General features: G+C 37.4%; 2 protein-coding genes across 4 annotated transcripts; both read right to left on the minus strand.

Annotated features, from left to right (window-relative positions):
- LOC18593660 (putative multidrug resistance protein) lies at positions 443 to 6,136 on the minus strand. The gene is made up of 7 exons (XM_007020978.2): positions 5,954 to 6,136; positions 5,330 to 5,384; positions 5,026 to 5,213; positions 4,283 to 4,740; positions 3,656 to 4,196; positions 1,581 to 3,538; positions 443 to 977 (listed from the first exon to the last, which is right to left on the minus strand). Exons 1-7 carry the CDS (start codon positions 6,134 to 6,136, stop codon positions 602 to 604), a joined length of 3,759 nt encoding a protein of 1,252 aa, XP_007021040.2. The 3' UTR covers positions 443 to 601.
- Positions 8,101 to 13,800, minus strand: LOC18593661 (putative F-box protein At5g52610). Of its 3 annotated transcripts, XM_007020979.2 has the most exons (6): positions 13,550 to 13,800; positions 12,763 to 12,862; positions 11,194 to 11,360; positions 8,828 to 10,044; positions 8,477 to 8,546; positions 8,101 to 8,383 (listed from the first exon to the last, which is right to left on the minus strand). In XM_007020979.2, exons 4-5 carry the CDS (start codon positions 9,969 to 9,971, stop codon positions 8,491 to 8,493), a joined length of 1,200 nt encoding a protein of 399 aa, XP_007021041.2. In that variant the 5' UTR covers positions 9,972 to 10,044; positions 11,194 to 11,360; positions 12,763 to 12,862; positions 13,550 to 13,800; the 3' UTR covers positions 8,101 to 8,383; positions 8,477 to 8,490. The 3 variants fall into 3 exon arrangements, with proteins under 3 accessions (XP_007021041.2, XP_017979957.1, XP_017979956.1); XM_018124468.1 differs by lacking the exon at positions 11,194 to 11,360; XM_018124467.1 differs by lacking the exons at positions 11,194 to 11,360; positions 12,763 to 12,862 and having other exon boundaries at positions 13,550 to 13,778.

Raw genomic sequence — 14,007 nt, forward strand, 5'->3', positions numbered from 1 at the left:
AATGAGTTGGATTTTTTGACCATATCAGCTCACCAAGTTATATGCTGCGTGAAAGAAAAAAAAAACAATTGAGATTGGGTCTAGGATCAATTAAATTTCTGCTAGCCTTAAGAGCTTGTTTGGACCTAAATCAAAGATTAAAAATTCATTTCACTGCAATAGTGCAGAGCTTTTTTAGTAAATAACTCTGTTATTAAAGCAACCCCTGTAAATTCAGAACTCCATCTCTATGCTTTGAGGATTTTACTATGACTGTGCCAAGAAGGCTAAGTGAAGGTTTACTTTCAAGGCATTAAGCCCTATACCCCAAGATAAAAAAAGTTAGCAAATATTGTTCAAATTTCTGATTTGTTCAGAACAAGATTTAAGATGAATGTATATGCTTATCATAACTATTAAGAGTGAACTCTCACATATTATAATCTGAATCTGCTGAGTTGATCATTTGAAAGCATAAATGTCTACATCTACAGTGCAAGCCAATTACCGAGCTCGAAGTAGTTATTCGGCAAGTAAATACCAAACTCTTTGCTCATATCTACAAAATCGTATATGGTGGATTCCATCTTCATCAAATGGCTTCAGCTCATAACTTTAAGGTTTACCGGTAAGGAGAATTCCCACCCTGAAGTTTTATCAGTGAATAGTATGCACCTTTACGACCCAAGGAAGTTAGTTCATTGTGGGACCCTTGTTCTACAACTTTCCCGTTCTTGATGACGGCAATGGTATCAGCTTTCTGTATGGTTGATAGCCGGTGACCAACGGTTACACATGTTCTGCCAACCATCATCTTCTCGAGTGCTTCTTGAACTAAGCTCTCCGACACACTGTCAAGTGCACTAGTGGCCTCATCAAGCAGCAGAATTGAAGGGTTCTTCACTATTGCACGTGCCAGTGCGATCCTCTGTTTCTGACCCCCGGATAGCTGAACTCCTCTCTCGCCACAGTTTGTGTCATAGCCATCTTTCATTCCACTGCAAATGTCATAACAAGTACCTTAACAAACAAAGAGGGTGCCTAGGCAGTAGAATAGGGTTTGTGAGGAAAGAAAAAATGGGGTTGTTCATTGACTAGAAGTAACAAAAAACAAACTCCTATTCTGGGTCAGATCATATCTAAGAGGCTTCATCATCCGGAAGACTGATCAATCAGATATCATTCTTGGCAGGATATTTGCAGCAGCAGTTTCTAGATTATCAGTAGATACAAACTTAACTTCAGTGATTGGTTTGGAGGGTTTAAGTTTGACATGATAGGCGCCCCTGCCTCCAATGTGTAGAAGGGATACAAGGGAAGGACCTAGCTTTCTGTTAGAGACAATTCAGATAATGACTAGCCTAGTCCATTGAGTTTAGTCATTCTTTAGGGTGATTTAGTGATTTTCATCTTCAGGAAACCTTGCTGGGTTAGCCAACTTTCAGCCTAATCCGAAGTTAAGGATGCAGGTAGAGGTCATACTGCCTACTTCTGCTAGGTAGCAGTAGATATGAATCTACATTGATTACAGCTTCAACCAATTTTAAACTTTTCCTTAGTGATTTTATATATCAAACAGAACTAGAATGCAGTTCCCATACCTTATAAATTCATGAGCATTGGCAAGCTTTGCAGCCTTTCTTATCTCGGATTCTTTAGCTTTCTGTTTTCCATAGGCAATGTTTTCGCGGATAGTTCCTGCAAACAGGGTTGGCTCCTGACTGACAAGTGCGATATGGGATCTCAGCAGTCTCAAATTATAGTTCTTTATATCCTCTCCATCTATGGCCACTGATCCCTTGATTGGATCGTAAAACCTTTCAATAAGCCCGATAATGGTAGATTTTCCTGAACCACTTTGTCCCACTAGTGCCACTGTCCTCCCTGCTTCGATTTGAAGGTTCAGACCCTTAAAGATCAACTGGTCAGGTCTGGCTGGGTACGCAAAGAACACATTTTTCAGCTCTATCCGGCCCTTAATGGCCTTTTTGATATCCAGACGACATGTATTATCAGGATCAATCTCACTTTTCCTGTCAAGAATAGAGAAAACTGATCGAATGGCACTGCTTCCTTTAGATAAATCATTAGTCATGCTTCCAGCTTCAGCAATGACATAAGCAGTAAATAGCAACACCAGGAACGCTTGGAAAAGGTGCTCTGATGTTATTAACTCTTGTGTCAATAGTCTCCCACCATACCAATAAGCTAATGCTGTAGAGGCTGTGTTGAAAAATTGCGAGCTAAATAGGCCTAAACCTGAAAGCCAGGAGTGCCTGACACTTTCATCCTTGGGACCCTTTAAGGTGTCCTTGAAAAGCCCCAGCATTCTTTTCTGAGAAGAAAAAGCAGTAATAGTTCTGTGGTTTACAACAGCTTCACTTGCTAGTTGGCTTCCTTCCTTCTGTGCTTTTTGGGCTTTTACTGCCACACTCTTCATCAAGACGCTCCTTGAAAAAAAGCTCCCAACAACTAGTGGTTGAACTGCAATCATCACAAGTGATAGTCTCCAACTAAGTTTAAGTGCTACTGCATAAGCAAAAATAGACCCAAAAATTGCTTGAACCAGCAATGACATTCGGTCCCCAACAAGGGAGCGAACCATGTTGGCTTCAGTAGCCAATCTTGTGCAAATTGCAGCACTTGTGTTTTCTTCTTCATCAAACCAGCTAACCTCAAATGTCATCAACTTTTGAAGAAACATCTCCCGTACCCTTTTTGTCAACTTCTCTCCCATGACTGAAAAATTGTAGTGTTGGAGGAGACTGGATGTAAAGTTGAGAGCAGCTATGCCTATGAAAATGAATGACAAGGTGCTGGATTTTGACTTGATTTCAGATTTGTCTGTGCGGAAGTAAATTGATATAAGTAAACCCACACAGTACGCATTTATGGGCTGAACTGCTCCTGAGCCAACTGCAGCCAGACTTCCAATCAAGGCTCTTCCCCACTCTGGTGCATTCATTTTCAACAGACGCCACTGGGACGGAGCAGGATAAGCTAGTTGCTTTAAGTTTTCATCATAACTGTCATCATCAGGGTCATATTGGATGGTGTAGGAATAGGGTGTTCCCACAGATAGAGCAGGGCTGAAAGGGTTTAATGCTGGAGTACTTGGAGCACTTGATCTATAACTCATTGGGCTTTGTGCAGCATGCATCCTGTGGTGATATCTTCGTTCAGTTTGGTAATTTGAATCATCAGAAGCTTCATTTTGCAATGCCATTTTCTGTAACTCTACCATCCGGTAGTATTCTCCGCCTTCTCCACCATTCATTTGCATTAGTTCATCATGTGACCCGGATTCAATTACTCTACCAGCTTGAAGGACCACAATTAGATTTGCATTTCGGATTGTTGATAGGCGGTGAGCAATGATGATTGATGTCCTTCCTACTGATGCCTTGTCAATTGCTTCCTGCACTATCCTTTCAGCTTGTGCGTCCAGTGCACTAGTAGCTTCATCGAGAAGCAAGATTTTAGGGTCCCTGATTAAAGCCCTAGCTATGGCAATTCTCTGCTTCTGGCCACCAGACATCTGAAACCCAAATTGACCAACCTGGAAATCCTCACAGCTTTCATGTTACTATTAAAGGCTTATAAGTTTGTTTTAGAATTAACTCAAATATAGTAATTTGAAAACAGTTCCTGATTGACAGAGTAGAAGTTAGCTTACATGAGTTTCATATCCCTCAGGTAACTTGACAATGAAGTCATGGGCATTAGCTGCCTTAGCTGCATTTATTACATCCTCCATTGATGCTCCTTCTTTCCCAAACAGTATGTTTTCTTTTATGGATGTTGCAAACAGTACAGGTTCCTGGCTAACTAGACCCATTTGAGATCTCAACCATTTCAGCTGAAGTCTCCTTATTTTGTATCCATCCAAGAAAACTTCTCCTTCAATAGGATCATAAAATCTTTGAAGCAATGCAATGGTTGTGGACTTGCCAGAACCACTGCCTCCAACAAGACCTACAGACTTACCAGCAGGAATTCGAAGATTTAAACCTTGCAAGACTGGTGTATCAGGTCTTGATGGATAACTAAAATAGATGCCCTTAAACTCAATTTCTCCTCTTACATATGATAAAGCCTTTCCTTTCCTATCTTCTGTGTCTATGGTAGGAACACGGTTAATCATCTCGAAAATCCTAGTAGCAGCAACAGTTGCCTCAGTGATGCCAGTTAAATTTGGTAGTGCACCCAAGACGCTCCTGCAATGTAGAACCAAAACAATAATGAGTTAAAAGTTCAATCAGGATATTAGAAAATAAAGTCCACCATAAAGAAAGTAACTCACAATCCTCCCATTATGACATTGATTCCAGCTACAAAAACTGAGCCACCTTTTTCTCCTTTTTCAGTAACTAAATAAGTCCCTACCCATGCCTGAAAAGCCCATCCTAGATAAATGCTTCCCATACTTCCCATCAGCAAGCCCTTTGCCAAACCTTGCTTTACTCCCAATTCCAAAGTCTTTTCAAGGGCACGGCTGAACTTATCTAGTGTTTGATTCTCTGCTACATATGAATATACAGTTCTTATCGAGGAAATTGCTTGTTCTGCAATCCCACCAGCAATACCATAAGATTCAATCATCTTCATTATCACATCCATCATAAGCTTCCCAAATACAAGTCCAGGAACAATGAACAACAGTGTGAAAGGCAGGGCAGCTAAGGTAAGTTTCCATGACAGTGTGAAGGCAACAACGAGGCAGAAGAAGAAAGTCGAAAGGAATGCGAGGCAGTCAGGTATCTACAAGCAGGAAAAAGGAATATTATTAGAACAGCATACTGATGAAGAATATGTTCTAAATAACTCTAATAACAAACCTTCAAAGTATCATGTAGTAGCCAATAGTTCTTACATGGTTAAAGAAATGATCTATCTATTGACTACTATAACGCATTCCCTTTCTGGGATTACTTGGATAGATAAATCAAGTTATTACTCTTTCCAGGAGAAAGTGCAGTGTTTCCCCTGAGTTTACAACATTGAATGAGTTTTGTGTGCAAAAGAATAATGCTACATGATCCAGACCTTCTCACATATTGCAACTTGAATTGCATTGGCATCAGCAGATATGGTTGACACAACTTGGAAGGTTGTGGACGAGCCAGCTTCCTGAGTGTCAAAGAAGCCAACTTCCTGTCTAAGGACAGATTTCAGGTATTCTGTCCTTATTCTGGAAGTCTGTCTCTCAGCAGTTCGTGTCCAACAAATTCCTTCTGTAAGTATAAATGGCATCACAAGGAAGCAAAGCACGTTATTTTTTATCCAATTTTTATGACTACCTCTTTGTTATGAAAAGTCTCTGCCGAAAGTTATTAGACTTGCAACTTACCAACAAAAGCAGAAAGTCCAACTCCAATTGCAACATAGAGCAGCCTAAGTGCAAACTGCAGAATAGAATTTACAGTGGCAGAGTTAACAAAGTAATTAAGTATCACAATTGAAGTTCTTGATGCAATGATGAGATAGGTGTTACAAAAACATTCTGGTATATTCGTTTCATAAGGTTCCTTCATTTTTTCCTAGCAATTCTTCAATTAGTTACAAAAGATCCATTTTGTTTGTATATTACCATGGATTTCAACAAGTTTCCAAGAGGAATAATAGTGCAGAGTGGATACAAAGTGTTTATATAAAGTATCCCACATGCACTTACACCATTGATAACTTCAAGAATCTAAAGAGAATTCAGTTTAATCTACTTAATACTTTAACTTCAAACACCAAACCACAATTCAAAACAGAGCAAATACAACTTAAATGATGAAAACCTGTCTGATGGTTCATCATAAATGGAGATAGGAGTCAATTTTATCCATGTAAATAGCTCGGATTTGCTGCTAGGCAGCTCTGAAGGCCATAGCTTTACCTTTGGTCATATCTTTACATATCCTGAGAATGCAACAGCTATTGACTAAAACAATAAATGTCATGAGAGGAACTTAATGGCACATACCTTATCTACAGTATCATTAGACAATGTGATATTAGTATTTCCATATTCATTGATCACTTTGCTAAGTACAAACATTGTAAGAGGGTACTGCAATCCATCTCCAATGCTGCCTAAAGTTCCCAAAAACATCAACAGCTTGTCCAAACCATCAGCATACTGGAACATGCCATCTTTGGCAGCCATATTCTATGTTCCTTTCAGGAGAAATGAGCCCTTACCTTGTGATTATAGTTTACTTCAATTCTAATTGAGGCTTACATTACATTTTATATGCAGGACTATGTACTGTTATCCACATTCTAATTTGCAGGCAGAATCTATCTTACTGTCTTACTCGAGTCCCCTTTTTACGCCAACGCCATATGGAATGAATTAATGTGTTTTTAATTTGGCCGGTTTATGGGTATATCTTGGCGGCAGAATGAATGTTGGTTTCAATAATTCCAACCAGTCATGTAGCTAAGGATAATTTTGTTTCATTATCAAGGTCATACAAAGCAAATCAAATAACTAATATTCTGAAATTAGCTGGGAAACCTTGATTTGATGATGCTGAGGCAAATCAGATGCAGTAGAATTTTTCTTCTGCAAAATGTGATAACCTTGTTTTGTTGGGCCAGGCTCACCTATTTTATATTCAGAAGATTGGCATTTGTTTTCACGTTTTATGCATTTAGCAACTTTTGTACCAAGAAACAAAGACAAAAATTTAGAGTATTAAATTGCACATGGTCCTTGGAAATTCATGGAGCTGCCTCCTTTGGAAACTGAAACTTGTTTTACTTTCCAAGCTATAGCAATTTGTTCACATCTTTCCATTGTCTTTTTCCTTCATGCAATTCTCTGTGATTTTGAGCTTTGGTCAAGTCCAATCTTGGACCCCCTTGAAAGAGTCTATGTTGCCCAATGATATTGAATCTGTCACCTGGGATGATTTTTTCCCAATATATATCTAAAGAGGCAGGCCAGTGAGAATTTGACGCACAAGGGTTGCGTAGAGCCAGGTTAGAAAAGGGAATATACCTTATTAGTCTCTGCAAAACTTGGTTCATTCATAATATTTTTTATTGTGAGAATATAATGCTCCATGTTGGGGATACTCTAAGATCACAGTAGGATAAAAGGGAATCCAATTTGCTTAACTTATACTGAAAACTTCAGTGAGAAAACTTCCACACTGGCAAGACATAGCATTTCACACCCTCATTTAAACAAGGCCAGTGTTTATATCTTAATACAAAAATTTTTGTAGAGATGAACATTTCATGGCAAACCTAGAAAAGGAGCTCCTTCTTAAAATTGAGAAGGTTTGTTTTTTGCTGAAGTTGGAGGAAGTTTGCAGGACTTAATGCCGAATCCTATGAAAATTTTCACCACTTGTTGTATAGGCTTTGTGACTAACTCAATCATCAAGGTAAAGGAAGTTTTCCCAAAATGGGTTCATGCAAGAAAAGATATGACCTCTAATGCACCAACAAGGCCTAAGACAAATTTTATTGCCAGAATCTTACCATGTCCAGGTTATATCAAGGGAAAAATGCATCCGTTAATGTGAACTGATATGCCAAGGTCCTTAAGCCTCTACAGAGAGGACAAAGGATGAGATGAAACTCCTACAAGAGACGGCTACTCCAGTTAGAAATGTTATTAGTTAACCAATGAAAATTGGGAAGATCAAAAACGTTGATGAACCACTAACAATTGACAGCTTCTGGCAGATTCTACTGAAGCAAGAATACACCTCATAACACAAGAATAGGCGTCCAGGCTAATTCCACACTCATCAAGTTGGTTGCCTATATTCTTGTTTAATTCATCACTGCAGTCAACAGTCACTGAACTTCTTTTACTAAATGAAAATGACTCCGTGTCCAAGGGTGAAAGTTGAGATATACCCTGAAAGATAGTCAGTCATCAGGTAAGATGCTTCTTTGTCAGCAGTGTGTTGTCTACATATACTTAATACATATTCAAGCTATATGTCTCAGTCTGTATTTACATGAGACTACGACATTCTACAGGCATTTTTTTCTACTAATATGCTTTCCAGAACCTTTAAAAAGACAGAATAGGAGTAAGCTCACAGACCAGTTACATGACCAAAAATTTGTTTATTGGTTTTTAGTTTAGGGATCAGAAATGGTAGGTCATCCAGGGAAAAGGTAACATCACATTTGCCAAGATAAACACCGATATCTTTATTGTCAAATTAAAATAAGTCATCGGACATAAAACAGATGCACAGACAACCTTACACCATCATAACATGAAAATAAAGAAGGTGAGCATTATTGCCCAGAAGAAGGATCGTCTGTGTTGACAAACGATCACAAGTTATGAGCCTGCTCATGGCAAAGAGAAAGGTGCAAGATCTCCATGTGGTGAACATAAGACAGTTGGAGACGTTTGTTCATCCTCTGAAGCTCCTTTCTGCAATAAATATACGAAGATTATGTTGATTCAGAGTTCAAGATGAATAAGTAACAAACGAGTAAAAGAAGCAAAAGATAACAAGAGATATACAGAGAGTTGTTTATTTAAATGCTCCTTTTGTTGGAAATGTCCTCTGTCTGAGGATCCATGCGTCCATCACCTGTAAGGGAAGAAGATTCAAGCATTGTTAACTTATATATAAATTAGAACTAATCATGACCTCATGTTGCCTGTTTTTCCTTTTTCTGCTTTACAACATGAAGAGAAATGCATCTATGTTTAAGTCCATGAAAATAGCTAATCAAAGCTAAAGTCTGGCTGGTCTCTATTAGACTTTCAAACTGTTTCTAAATGGTATCAGACTAGGATTTAAACCATAAAATGGTGTCAATAAGTCCATCATAACATAAAATAACATTCAGAAATGAATTTATGACTTACATGAGAGAAGGCTTTCTGTGTATGCAACAGCAACTGGAAATTTCTTTTCAGAAGTGTCGTTCAAATCAAGCTCCCTCCAAAACCTCTGGTCCAGATCATAAATATAATAATGATTTGAAGTTATAAAGAAAATTTCATTCTCCCTTGCAACTACAAACTCAACACATTCATCATTTGAGAAGGGAACAGGATCACTGCATTTCAGTTCCCATTTAGGCTTATCCTTGTCTTCTAAAATCCATATATTCACAATCTCATCTTCATCATATACAGCAACTAGGGATAAACCGCCTTCAAGATCAACCAAGTATGAGTGTTCAGTGACCTCTTTCGGAAGCTCAATAGTTCCAAAGTTTTCGTCGATGTCAACTGTAAGGATAGAGCCAGGGGTCATGTGATCTTCGTCTGAAGCAATGAACCAATATATCTTTCCATTGACAAAAACATGGTTGGACCCCAGGGGGCTATGGCTAGATTGCATAGGACAATAAGGTACACGACCTATAACACTCCAGGATCCAGTGCTCGATGAATATACCTCACATTGACGACGGTTAGCACGGGATTGACGTTTAGCAAGAGATATGCGCTTGGCACAGAAAAATCGAAATATCTTGTACTCGTTGATCTGTGGACCAAAAGCAACTCCAATGGAAGGTTTTTCTTCGGATGCGCTACCTTTCGGAAGTAATAGAGCCTTTCTAGTGACAGGATTGCAGATGCGGATTTCCAGATCAGTTACATCCTCAACTATCATGCCTGAGTCCACCTTCCAGGTATAGTTGATACAACAGAGCAGACCATCAAAGGAACAAATGATGGCAAGGGGAGAAAGATTGTCACAATACGGAAAGGTAATTCTTTTAGTGATTTCATCACCGTCCTTCACCAAATATAATGTCATCATCATATCCATGTAAGGATAAACTATGTAAATGGAGTGGTTTTTAGACCACAGTAGCCGCAAATCAATGAAAGCCTGACTACTTATCAACTGACACCAGTGCTTGCAAACAGATTTGCATGCTAAAAGTGACTTAACTGGAAGCCTTGACAGTATATTGGCAAGCACATTTTCTGCATATTCTACCTCATACCATTTATCAGTTATGCAATGAGCACATTCGTCACCTGTTTCACCCATTTCTAACCTCTCTTCACCTTCTTTGTCCAATAAAAAAGCGACAACTGTCCTAAGATTGACATATGGGAACCATCTGCAAGATTAAGTCTAGTAGTTATTTTAGTTAAACATGCAGAAGACATCAACAACTTTTTTCCCATAACAAGTGCTGAGATTAATGATAGCTAATATTTATACATGAAAATGGAACGATTTTCTAAAATCTCTTTGTAAGATCAAAACACACTAATTTCCAATCTGACAAAAACTTATTTTGAAAATGAGGGCAACAGATAGAGGAAAAGTAAAAAATCTCATTGAATTTTTATTTACAGTTCTGCGAGTATCATTGCATTTCCATTCAACACGCAACACACAACCTCATTGGTGGGTGATACTAAAAAAGTTGATAAGTGAAGCAATTTTCAAGGAGATGTAACAGATTTAAATTACGTTACAGACACATCATTGTTACAGGCAGAACCTGGATCAAGGGCAAGGCCATTAGTCTAGACATGCATGGACATAGACATTATAGTAGCATAATAAATGCGTTGGCATGAAACAGTTAAAAGTAGTATTGCAAAAGAAAATTCTAGGAATTTAACAAAGGAACCAAAATGCTATCAAGAAAGCAAAGATGGAGAAAAACGAACAATAAATACTTAAGAGAATGCAGGAGGAAGACACATTACAAAATTCAAATGCAACAGGTCTATGTTTGATTTTTGAATGGTGTGGCAAGCCTATTCTTTCAATCTCACTATAATCAAAGCAATTTCATGCCTATTTCATAGCCTTCCAAAATAGTCATCCATATTTTAGTTTTCTTCATATATAATGTCAAAACATTGGTCACATAAAACAAGTAATCTTATAAAAAGCTGTGATCAACATAGGGAACGATATTAACACAGCCTTGGTTTTAAAGAACCAAAAGTCCAATGTCTCCAACCATGAGGTAAAGTTAGCCACAACTCACAATTCCTAATCAAGAATCCTCATCAGTCCATCAAATTTTTGAATAAAGGCATCAAAACCAGAAAGATATCGATTTTACAACTTTTAGACAACAAAAACATTGCAATCTCATGAGCAAGTGAACTGCAATTCTTCACAGCTCATCCTAAACTCAAGTTATAAAGTTTTGCCTCAATTAGCAAGGATGTCACATACATAAATTTTTATTTATAGATGAATGATCGAATGCCAAGAAAACAACAGAAGGGGTTTGGGGACTCACAGATCTCATCTGGTTCGTCTGGCTGCCCTTGAGAAAAAGAGACTAGAGACCACTTCCTAATGAGGTAGAAAGAGAACTCCAGAACTTATAACGCTCATCTAACAACAACCTTTTCTTCAAAGTGGCAATCCAGGAGTTCATGCATTTTGACAAGTGGTAGGTTTGCACTGGAACAGATGACAAAGAATCCCAGGAGAGAAAGAAAGCTCAAATGGTAAATTTTATACTAAATTGCTGTTTAACAAATCAGTAAAAGTAAGGTTTTATATTTTTATGGTTCAAAAGGATTTTCTAGAAGTAATTTAATGACCTGGCCGTGAAGGTTAACAAGTAATTAAAGATTGTGCCTCTTCTAGTAACCGACAACCAAATATATGCCATGGTTAGCAAATAATAATGTGTATCATCAATTTCTTTCTCTTTTCCTCCATTTTACACCGTATCATATAAAGCATCACAGGTTAGAATATTCATTGATATCAATACTTTTGAAAGTGTCTTATGAAGAGAATATATAGCCAGCTATGTGTGATAATATTCTATATCAAGCTCTCTTCATAAAAACCACAAACCGAAGGCTCAAGGTCAACCTTCATCTCATTTCCTTATATATCAATTTTCAAGCTGAAAGTGTCAACAATGAACACAAACACATTCATGAGGAGAATTGAAGACTGTCTAATAGACAAGTTGACAGGTCAGCAAAAACAGGACAAAACAGGGAAAGGACTCTCCAGTTCAGAATGGGAGAAATCATGTGAAAAAATAAGGAAAAACATGTCCATAACTTATGAACACAAGGAAAAAAAGTGAAAACAATACCACAAATGGCATCCTCCAAACTTCGGGTCTCTTATGGCCGTTAAAAATGTTTAAAGAAAAAACAATCATTTTAAGAGAACTCTTTTTTTTTTGATGGAAGTGTTCAATTATAGGTCCGGACTAATTTATGTTAAAAATACATGACACACATCATACAGTCCAAATTACTTTGCAATTTGCATGTCATCAGCCAGAGGTATTGTGTACAACTGGGAAGGCTAAATTGTGTTTTGTTGCTTACATTCTGCCGGCAAATAGATATGCAGTCCCGTGTGCATATGCATAAGCACACATCTAATGACAAAAATTGACACGGTGTAGTTGGTACAGGCAGAATGAATTAACTTCTAGACTCACAGTTATGTCATGCAAGATTACAGGCACTACCTGTCAAAGTTTCTTGTCTCTACATGATTCACTTGAGAATCTTCATATTACGGAAAGGTTTTTTTTTTAAATATACTTCTATAAAAGAAATGCAATATCACTTCCTTTCTAAATCTAGACAAGCCTGGATGAAAATATTTGAGTATACTTCTTTTTTGACACGATTTACTTGCCTGTTTTTTCATGTTTAGCAAGCCATACGGTTATCATTTCGTAGTCTGACCTAACACATTTTAATTGCAGTTGATGAGAACATCAAAGAAAGTATTCTTCATTGGTAAGCCCCATGTACTTTCTGGCATTGGCATCAGGTTGTAAACTTCATCTTAAACGCAGTTGATGAGAAAATTAAATAGATACCTTGGAAGGAAGAAAATCATTCTCCGTATGTATTTAACTATCTACCATAGTTAGTTTGTGGAAGCACCACAAAAATGGGCCATGCTTCCACTGTTCTTACCTTCAAGAAAGCAATCATTCATATGAGTGAGATATATAAGTAAATGAAAGATGCAAATGAATCACCAAATTTTTTTTTTTGCAAATTGTGAGAATCTGAAATTTCCATACGAAATTCCCATGAAACATCAGGCCTTTAATAGCAATAAACAAAATATGTAGAAGTGGAACTGGAAGGTAATTGACAACATTAAACTATCAGCTATATAGTATAAAATTACAAAAAGTAAGAACAAAATTACACAGAAAATCAGCCCAATTGCCACAATTAAAACTGTTTAAACAAAACATGGGCCTCTAGCTATATCATCACACAGATAATCTAATCTTCAGAAATCTCTCTTTCCTAGAAATTCACAAACCATGCTAACCATAAAATTAGCAGATTTACTATCCCAAAACAAATAAAAAGAACACCATACACAGAATTGTAAACACTACCAAGAAATTAATCTGGGAACTGCATTCATTAAGTCATTTAACTAGTTTCTGCTCTTAGAAAACCAATCTTTGCACCCATTTTATAATCCAACGAAATTACAGAATACAAAAATCAACTGTCACTTATTTCATTAATTCTAAAAACTTTACTCTTGTTATAAACATGTATGGACATGCAACATCAAAAACACCAAAGAATTGAAAAAACCCAGTTCAGAAATCATGAAGTAAGAGTAAAAACCTTCACCTTTCCTCTCTGAAATTGGATTGCTGCTGAGAATTGTCAGTGAGAGAACCAGAGAGAAGAATACAAGAAGAAGAATAAGTTTCCCAACAGTTTTTATTTGTAACCGATGATGTTTTAGTGAACATTGATGGTATAGAGACATTTGGTGGTTTGATTGCTGACGAAAGGCTGATATCATGCAAAGTTAAGTACACAACTGAACTGAAACTGCAACGAAAAATTTGCTGTCCCTTGGAACAATGATGGTAGTTAAGGAAACTATTGCATGCACTTAGTTATAGAGAATTGTAAAGTGCATAAAAGATCTGGACCCTTGGATTATGATTTCAGTCAACATTAATCTATTGATGAAGTCCATATTTACTAAAGTTGGGCCTGGTGGTCTGGCTCAAAAATGAAAGATTTTTGTACTTTTGTTGTTGGGTTCTGGTGGGCTTTTCACTAAACAGTAAGCATAC

Source organism: Theobroma cacao, chromosome 7 (assembly GCF_000208745.1).
Source record: "Theobroma cacao cultivar B97-61/B2 chromosome 7, Criollo_cocoa_genome_V2, whole genome shotgun sequence".
In the NCBI taxonomy this organism is placed as follows: domain Eukaryota; kingdom Viridiplantae; phylum Streptophyta; class Magnoliopsida; order Malvales; family Malvaceae; genus Theobroma; species Theobroma cacao.

Coding starts and splice junctions, on each gene's coding strand:
- LOC18593660 (XM_007020978.2), bottom strand. CDS start 6,136: ATGGCTGCCAAAGATGGCATGTTCCAGTATGCTGATGGTTTGGACAAG. Junction 5,385..5,953: donor CTAATGATACTGTAGATAAG/GTATGTGCCATT, acceptor TCTATTCTGCAG/TTTGCACTTAGGCTGCTCTA. Junction 4,197..4,282: donor AATGTCATAATGGGAGGATT/GTGAGTTACTTT, acceptor TCTACATTGCAG/GAGCGTCTTGGGTGCACTAC.
- LOC18593661 (XM_018124467.1), bottom strand. CDS start 13,674: ATGTTCACTAAAACATCATCGGTTACAAATAAAAACTGTTGGGAAACT. Junction 10,045..13,549: donor TCCAATTTCAGAGAGGAAAG/GTGAAGGTTTTT, acceptor TTAATCTTGCAG/ATGGTTCCCATATGTCAATC. Junction 8,547..8,827: donor CACAGAAAGCCTTCTCTCAT/GTAAGTCATAAA, acceptor CTTCCCTTACAG/GTGATGGACGCATGGATCCT.